This window comes from Tachyglossus aculeatus, chromosome 4 (genome assembly GCF_015852505.1).
Source record: "Tachyglossus aculeatus isolate mTacAcu1 chromosome 4, mTacAcu1.pri, whole genome shotgun sequence".
Lineage (NCBI taxonomy): Eukaryota > Metazoa > Chordata > Mammalia > Monotremata > Tachyglossidae > Tachyglossus > Tachyglossus aculeatus.
Window position 1 is genome coordinate 133,777,048 of NC_052069.1, and position 9,800 is coordinate 133,786,847.

General features: G+C 49.2%; 1 protein-coding gene across 1 annotated transcript in view; it reads right to left on the reverse strand.

Moving 5' to 3' along the window:
• DCTN1 (dynactin subunit 1) overlaps positions 1 to 9,406 on the reverse strand; it is a 42,549-nt gene extending 33,143 nt beyond the window's left edge. The window contains 2 exon segments of the mRNA XM_038744501.1: positions 314 to 559; positions 9,374 to 9,406. Coding sequence (XP_038600429.1) covers positions 314 to 559; positions 9,374 to 9,406 — 279 coding nt within the window.
• Positions 9,407 to 9,800: the final 394 nt, after the last annotated feature.

Below are 9,800 nucleotides of genomic sequence, written 5' to 3' on the forward strand. Positions count from 1 at the left end.
ACGATTGATGATGATGATGATGACCGTCTCTATATGTTGCCAACTTGGACTTCCCAAGCGCTCAGTCCACTGCTCTGCACACAGTAAGTGCTCAATAAATACGATTGATGATGCTGATTTTGTTAGTATGTTTGGTTTTGTTCTCTGTCTCCCCCTTTTAGACTGTGACCCCACTATTGGGTAGGGACAGTGTCTAGATGTTGCCAACTTGGACTTCCCAAGCGCTTAGTACAGTGCTCTGCACACAGTAAGCGCTCAATAAATACGATTGATGATGATCTAACCGGTTGCCGGAGGGATTTGGGCCCCGTACCTGGGACTGGCGCACGAAGATGCCCCGTCCGTCCTCGCAGGTGAAGTAGCGGCGGCCTTGCACGGTGCCGTCGTTCTTGCCCTTGGCCTCGTCCAGGATGACGCCCACCCACTTGCCGGTGGCGAAGAGGGTGGCGCCCACGTAGGCCACGGTGCCCCGGTGCCCCTTGCCGATCACCTCCACCCGGGAGCCCACCTTCAGGGGCCGGCTGCCGGCCTCCGCGCTCATCCTGCCGCCGGGCGAGGCCTGCGGACACAGCCACGGGAGCCCCTCTTAGGGCTGCGCTTCGGGGCCCTCCCCGGCGCTCCGTCCGCTGCTTTGCACACGGTAAGCGCTCAATAAATACGATTAATTGAATAAATACCAGCGGATGAGCGGACGAGCGCCGTCACGGGCCCGGGGTCGATCCGGGCCGGGCATCGGTAACAATAATCATAACGACAACAGCATGTGTTAAGCGCTTACTACGTGCCAAGCACTGTTCTTTGGAAACGTACATATTACATTTACATACACGCATTATAATAATAAGAAGAATGGCATTTATTAAGCGCTTGCTGTGTGCAGAACTCTGTTCTAAGCGCTGGGGAATTTACAAGGTGATCAGGTCGGCCCACATGGCGCTCACAGTCTTCATCCCCATTTTACAGGTGAGGGAACGGAGGGCCAGAGAGGTTAAGTGACTTGCCCAAAGTCCCACAGCTGACAGGTGGCGGAGCCGGGATTTGAACCCGTGACCTCTGACTCCAAAGCCCGGGCTTTTTCCACTGAGCCACGCTGCTTCTCTAACATGCATCTTACCTCCTTCCCTTCCCCACAGCACCTGTATATATGTTTGTACATATTTATTACTCTATTTATTTTACTTGTACATATCTATTCTATTTATTTTATTTGGTTAGTATGTTTGGTTTAGTTCTCTGTCTCCGCCTTTTAGACTGTGAGCCCGCTGTTGGGTAGGGACCATCTCTCTGTGTTGCCACCTTGTACTTCCCAAGCGCTTAGTCCAGTGCTCTGCACACAGTAAGCGCTCAATAAATACGATTGATGATGATGATGATGTTCTAAGCGCTGGGGTGGGATGCAGGGTGATCAATCAATCAATCGTATTTATTGAGCGCTTACTGTGTGCAGAGCACTGTACTAAGCGCTTGGGAAGTCCAAGTTGGCAACATCTAGAGACAGTCCCTACCCAACAGTGGGCTCACAGTCTAAAAGGGGAAGACAGACAACAAAACCAAACATACCAACAAAATAAGATAAATAGAATAGATATGTACAAGTAAAATAAATAGAGTAATAAATATGTACAAACATAACATCATCATCAATCGTATTTATTGAGCGCTTACTGTGTGCAGAGCACTGGACTAAGCGCTTGGGAAGTCCGAGTTGGCAACATATAGAGACGGTCCCTACCCAACAGTGGGCTCACAGTCTAAAAGGGGGAGACAGAGAACAAAACCAAACATACTAACAAAATAAAATAAATAGAATAGACATGTACAAGTAAAATAAATATAGAGTAATAAATATGTACAAACATATCATCATCATCAATTGTATTTATTGAGCGCTTACTGTGTGCAGAGCACTGTACTAAGCGCTTGGGAAGTCCGAGTTGGCAACATATAGAGACGGTTCCTACCCAACAGTGGGCTCACAGTCTAAAAGGGGGAGACAGAGAACAAAACCAAACATACTAACAAAATAAAATAAATAGAATAGATATGTACAAGTAAAATAAATAGAGTAATAAATCCGTACAAACATATATACAGGTGCTGTGGGGAAGGGAAGGAGGTAAGATGGGGGATGGAGAGGGGGATGAGGGGGAGAGGTTGTCCCCCATGGGGCTCACAGTCTTCATCCCCGTTTGACAGATGTGGTCACTGAGGCTCAGAGAAGTGAAGTGACTTGCCCAAGTTCACACGGCAGACGTGGGGCGGAGCCGGGATTAGAACCCACGACCTCTGACTCCCAAGCCTGGGCTCTTTCCACTGAGCCTCGCTGCTTCTCTGGTATTTGTTAAGTGCTTAAGGATATGGGTTCTAATAATAATAATAATAATGGCATTTATTAAGCGCTTACTATGTGCAAAGCACCGTTCTAAGCGCTGGGGAGGTTACAAGGGGATGAGGTTGTCCCACGGGGGGCTCACGGTCTTCATCCCCATTTTACAGATGAGGGAACTGAGGCCCAGAGAAGTGAAGTGACTCGCCCAAAGTCACACAGCTGACAATCCCGGCTCCCTCGGACGTCTGCCGCGTGAACACGGACGAGTCACGTCCCTTCTCGACTGTGAGCCCACTACTGGGTAGGGACCGTCTCTAGACGTTGCCAACTTGTACTTCCCAAGCGCTTAGTACAGTGCTCTGCACGCAGTAAGCGCTCAATACGATTGATTGATTCTCTAGGCCTCGGTGACTTCATCAATTCCACGGGGACGAAGACTGTGAGCCCCACGTTCGTTCGGTCGTATTTATTGAGCGCCTGCTGCGTGCGGAGCACTGTACTGAGCGCTTGGGACGTATAAGTCGTATAAGACGGTCCCTGCCCAACAACGGGCTCACAGTGTAGGACGGGAGACAGACAACAAGACAAAAAACATGAAGACAGGTGTCAAAATCGTCAGAACAAACAGAATTAAACATCATTAACAAAATAGAGTAGTATACGTGGGACAGGGACTGTGTCCAACCCGATTTGCTTGTATCTGCCCCAGTGCTTAGGACAGCGCTAGGCACATAGTAAGCCCTTATGATTATTATCATCTTCCAGGCACTGTACTAAGCGCCGGGGGCGGATACGTTTGGTTTCGTCCTCCGCCTCCCCCTTTTAGACTGTGAGCCCACTGTTGGGTAGGGACTGTCTCTCTATGTTGCCGATTTGGACTTCCCAAGTGCTTAGTACAGTGCTCTGCACATAGTAAGCGCTCAATAAATAGGATTGATTGATACAAGCAAATCAAGTCGCACACACCCTCGCGCCCTCTGCCCTGGTCCACCAATCAGGCTAAGGAACGATAACAATTATCACTATTATTTGTTAAGCGCTTCCTGTGCGCCAGGCGCCGTACTGAGGTGCGGTGCAAGCCGGTCGGGTTGGCCCCATTTTACAGATGAGGGCACTGAGGCCCAGAGAAGTGAAGTGACATCTCTTCACCCCCCCGTTTTCCAGATGAGGCCCAGAGAAGTGAAGTGAAGGGGGTGAAGGCCGGGAGCGCCACGTGGGGCCCGGACTGGGTCCCGGCTGATGGGCTTGGCTCTGCCCCAGCGCTCAGTACAGTGCCTGGCGCTAGACTGTAGGCTCACTGTGGCCAGGCCACGTGGCTGCTTTATTCATTCAGTCGGATTTATTGAGCGCTTACTGTGTGCAGAGCCCACGGTTCTGCACAGTTTATCGTTCTAACATCCTCTCCCAAGCACCGAGTACAGTGCTCTGCACGCAGTAGGCGCTCAATAAATACGACTGAATGAATTTATTCTAATATGGTACTTGCTAAGCACCCCCGATGTGCCAGGCACTATACTAAGCACCGGGGGAGATACAGGCTAATCCAGTTGGACACAGTCCCTGTCCCCCGTGGGGCTCACAGTCTTCATCCCCGTTTTATAGTTGAGGGAAATGAGGCGGAGAGAAGTTAGGTATCCAAAACCCTCCTAATAATAATACTACTATTACTACTAATAATAATACTATTACTAATAATAATAATAATTGTGGTATTTGTTAAGCGCTTACTATGTGCCAGGCACCGTACTAAGCATTGGGGAGGACACAAGATCATCAGGTTGGACACGGTTCCTGCCCCACAGGGGGTTCCCGGTCTTTACCCCCACTTTACAGTTGAGGGAACCGAGGCGCAGAAAAGTAGCCAAACTGCCTAATAACAACAATAATAACTGTTCAATCCATCAATCAATCGTACTTATTGAGCGCTTACTGCGTGCAGAGCACTGTACTAAGTGCTTGGGAAGTACAAGTTGGCAACATAAAGAGATGGTCCCTACCCAACAGTGGGCTCACAGTCTAGAAGACTTACTAAGCGCTTACTATCATCAATCGCATTTATTGAGTGCTTACTATGTGCAGAGCACTGTACTAAGCGCTTACTACGTGCCAAGCACTGTAATAAGGACTAGGGTGGGTACAAGCAAATCAGTTGGATCCAGTCCCTGTCCCCTGTGGGGCTCACAGTCTCCGTCTCCATTTTACAGTTGAGGGGACTGAGGCCCAGAGAATAATAATAATAATAACAACAATAATAATAATAATAATAATAATAGTAAGAATAATCTGGTATTTGTTAAAATGCATCTACAGTGCCAGGCACTAGACTAAGTGTTGGAGTAGACATAAGCTAATCAAGTTGGACACAGGCCCTGTCCCACATGGGGCTCACAGTCTTCGTCCCCATTCTACAGTTGAGGGAACTGAGGCCTAAATAATAATAATAATAATAATAATAAATAATAATAATAATAGTAAGAATAATACTGGTATTTGTTAAAATGCATCTACTGTGCCAGGCACTACACTAAGTGTTGGAGTAGACATATGCTAGTCAGGTTGGACACAGGCCCTGTCTCACATGGGGCTCACAGTCTTCGTCCCCATTTTACAGTTGAGGGAACTGAGGCCCAAATAATAATAATAATAATAATAATAATAATAATAAATAATAATAATAATAATAATAATAAATAATAGTAAGAATAATACTGGTATTTGTTAAAACGCATCTACAGTGCCAGGCACTAGACTAAGCGTTGGAGTAGACATAAGCTAGTCAGGTTGGACACAGGCCCTGTCCTACATGGGGCTCACAGTCTTTGTCCCCATTTTACAGTTGAGGGAACTGAGGCCCTAATAATAATAATAATAATAATAACAACAACAATAATAATAGTAAGAATAATACTGGTATTCGTTAAAATGCATCTACTGTGCCAGGCACTAGACTAAGTGTTAGAGTAGATATAAGCTAGTCAGGTTGGACACAGGCCCTGTCCCACGTAGGGCTCACAGTCTTCGTCCCCATTTTACAGTTGAGGGAACTGAGGCCTAAATAATAATAATAATAATAATAAATAATAATAATAATAGTAAGAATAATACTGGTATTTGTTAAAATGCATCTACTGTGCCAGGCACTAGACTAAGCATTGAAGTAGACGTAAGCTAGTCAGGTTGGACACAGGCCCTGTCCCACATGGGGCTCACAGTCTTTGTCCCCTTTACAGTTGAGGGAACTGAGGCCCTAATAATAATAATAATAGTAATAATAATAATAAAACAATAATAATAGTAAGAATAATACTGGTATTTGTTAAAATGCATCTACTGTGCCAGGCACTAGACTAAGCATTGGAGTAGACATAAGCTAGTCAGGTTGATCACAGGCCCTGTCCCACATGGGGCTCACAGTCTTCGTCCCCATTTTACAGTTGAGGGAACTGAGGCCTAAATAATAATAATAATAATAATAATAATAACAATAGTAAGAATAATACTGGTATTTGTTAAAACGCATCTACTGGGCCAGGCACTAGACTAAGTGTTGGAGTAGACATAAGCTAGTCAGGTTGGACACAGGCCCTGTCCTACATGGGGCTTACAGTCTACATCCCCATTTTACAGTTGAGGGAACTGAGGCCTAAATAATAATAATAATAATAAATAATAATAATAATAGTAAGAATAATACTGGTATTTGTTAAAACGCATCTACTGTGCCAGGCACTAGACTAAGCATTGAAGTAGACGTAAGCTAGTCAGGTTGGACACAGGCCCTGTCCCACGTAGGGCTCACAGTCTTCGTCCCCATTTTACAGTTGAGGGAACTGAGGCCTAAATAATAATAATAATAATAATAATAATAATAATAATAACAATAATAATAATAGTAAGAATAATACTGGTATTTGTTAAAATGCATCTACTGGGCCAGGCACTAGACTAAGCATTGGAGTGGACATAAGCTAGTCAGGTTGGACACAGGCCCTGTCCCACATGGGGCTCACAGTCTTTGTCCCCATTTTACAGTTGAGGGAACTGAGGCCCAAATAATAATAATAATAATAATAATAATAATAACAATAATAAGAATAATGCTGGTATTTGTTAAAAAGCATCTACTATGCCAGGCACTAGACTGAGCGTTGGAGTAGACATAAGCTAGTCAGGTTGGACACAGGCCCTGTCCCACATGGGGCCCACTGTCTTCGTCCCCATTTTACAGTTGAGGGAACTGAGGCCTAAATAATAATAATAGTAAGAATAATACTGGTACTTGTTAAAACGCATCTACAGTGCCAGGCACTAGACTAAGTGTTGGAGTAGACATAAGCTAGTCAGGTTGGACACAGGCCCTGTCCCACATGGGGCTCACAGTCTTTGCCCCCATTTTACAGTTGAGGGAACTGAGGCCTTAATAATAATAATAATAAGAATAAGAATAAGAATAAGAATAATACTGGTATTTGTTAAAACGCATCTACTGTGCCAGGCACTAGACTAAGCATTGGAGTAGACATAAGCTAGTCAGGTTGGACACAGGCCCTGTCCCACACGGGGCTCACAGTCTTTGTCCCCATTTTGCAGTTGAGGGAACTGAGGCCCTAATAATAATAATAATAATAATAATAATAATAATAGTAAGAATAATACTGGTATTTGTTAAAACGCATCTACTGTGCCAGGCACTAGACTAAGCGTTGGAGTAGACATAAGCTAGTCAGGTTGGACACAGGCCCTGTCCCACATGGGGCTCACAGTCTTTGTCCCCATTTTGCAGTTGAGGGAACTGAGGCCCTAATAATAATAATAATAATAATAGTAGTAGTAAGAATAATACTGGTATTTGTTAAAACGCATCTACTGTGCCAGGCACTAGACTAAGCGTTGGAGTAGACATAAGCTAGTCAGGTTGGACACAGGCCCTGTACCACATGGGGCTCACAGTCTTCGTCCCCCTTTTACAGTTGAGGGAACTGAGGCCCAAATAATAATAATAATAAAAATAATAATGGTATTTGTTAATCTGCACACAAGTGTGCCTCTCCCGGGGCTGATCCCCCTCTCCATCCCCCCCATCTTACCTCCTTCCCTTCCCCACAGCACCTGTACATATGTATATATGTTTGTACATATTTATTACTGTATTTATTTATTTTATTAGTGCATATCTATTCTATTTATTTTATTCTGTTAGTATGTTTGGTTTTGTTCTCTGTCTCCCCCTTTTAGACTGTGAGCCCACTGTTGGGTAGGGACCGTCTCTATATGTTGCCAACTTGGACTTCCCAAGCGCTTAGTACAGTGCTCTGCACACAGTAAGTGCTCAATAAATACGATTGATTGATTGATTGATATTGATTAACTGGCGGGGGGCAAGAAACCCCTGCAGTGACCCAAAATACCGATCCATCCATCCCATCGTGTTTGTTTGATGCAGCGCTTACTGTGTGCGGAGCACTGACCTAAGCGCTCGAGAGAGGATGGTACAACTGGGTGGGCAGATCAATCAATCAATCGTATTTATTGAGTGCTTACTGTGTGCAGAGCACTGTACTAAGCGCTTGGGAATTACAAGTTGGCAACATCTAGAGACAGTCCCTACCCAACAGTGGGCTCACAGTCGAAAAGATGTGACCCCGGCCCGCAGGGAGGGTCCGGTCTATAGCGGAGGAACTTCTGGGACCCCCACCCCCAACCATGGGCCCCGGGGGAGGGGACGGGGAGGGGGCAGTCAGCGCTTAAAACAGTGCTTTGCACATAGTAAGCGCTTAACAAATGCCATCATCATCGTCATCAGTAACTGTCACTGCAGGCCGGCTCCTTTCGCCTCCATCTTTACTGTGACCGGGGTGGGGGGGGGGGTCCCCTGCAGTAATCAATCAATCAATCGTATTTACTGAGCGCTTACTGTGTGCAGAGCACTGTACTAAGCGCTTGGGAAGTACAAGTTGGCAACAGTAGAGTGGGGACCCCTGAAATCTCTGAGGCCTTGCCCACCGCCGGGGCCCAGTGGGGGAGAGGCACGAGGACGCCCGTCCCCCGGCTTTCCGCGCCGGGGCCCGGAGCTGGGGCACCACTGGGGTTGGGGGGCACCAAGAGGGAAGACCCCCAGGGAGCAGATGGTCGGCTGGGGTTGGGGGGGTGCAGAAGGGCCAAGGTGAGGGGCCTGATCTGCCCTGCGGGGAGAAGCGGGCCGGGCCCCGACCCATGGGTGATGGACCCATGGACCGACGGATGGATGGATGGAAGGAAGGAAGGAAGGAAAGAAGGGGTGACCCCCTCCCCAATGCGGCGTGAGGGAGGAGGGGACTGAGGGGAAAAGGGGAGGGGGCGGGGGATGCAGGATGTGGTGGTCTGGAGGACAAGGGAGAGTGGGGGGCTGGAGGATTGCGGGGCTTTGGATGACAAGGGGGAGGGGAGCTGGAGGACAAGGGGGAGGAGGGGAGCTGGAGGATAATAATAATGGCATTTATTGAGCGCTTACTATGTGCAAAGCACTGTTCTAAGCGCTGGCACTGAGGATGGGGGGGTTTGGAGGACAAGGGGGAAATGGGAATGGAGGACAAGGGGGAGAGGGGGAGGGAGGATGGGGGGGGCTGGAGGACAAGGGGGAGGGAGGATGGAGGATGGGGGGCTGGAGGACCAGGGGGAGAGGGGGCTGGAGAACCAGGGGGAGAGGGGGATTGAGGATGGGGGGCTGGAGGATGGGGGGCTGGAGGACCGGGGGGAGGGGGGGATGGAGGATGGGGGGCTGGAGGGCCAGGGGGAGGTGGGGATGGAGGACCAGGGGGAGAGGGGGATGGAGGATGGGGGGCTGGAGGACCAGGGGGGAGAGGGGGAATGGAGGATGGGGGCTGGAGGACCAGAGGGAGGTGGGGAATGGAGGAGGGGGGGCTGGAGGACCAGAGGGAGGTGGGGAATGGAGGATGGGGGGCTGGAGGACCAGACGGAGGGGGGATGGAGGATGGGGGGCTGGAGGACAAAAGAGGGGTGGTGAGGACCAGGGGGCCCCCCTTGCCCGCCCCCTCCCCGGCTTACCCGACCGTACAGGTGCCTCCGGCTCTGGGCCATGGTTCCGGGGGTCACCATGGAGGACTGGGCCCCTCCCCACCCCCGGGCTCCGTCCGCTCCTGTCCGCTCCTGTCCAGTCTGGTCCTGTCCGGTCCTGTCCAGTCCGGTCCTGTCCGGTCCAGGGGTCCCGGCTGGCCCCCGGGCTGGGCCCGCAAGGACTGCGCGCTGCGCTACAAGCGGGGGCCCAGGCCCCAGCCCGGCCACCGGGTCCTAGCGCCTGGCACCCCCGCACCCCCTCCCCTGGGGGAGGAGGAGGAGGAGCGGGGGGGGGGCCCACACTGCACTGAGCGCTCCAGGCACCGCCCGCCTGATGCCCACCCAAGCCTCACCCCAGAAACTGCCAGCCCATCACTGCCCCTCACTCAGCTCTTCATGGGGTGGGGGATGCAGACTA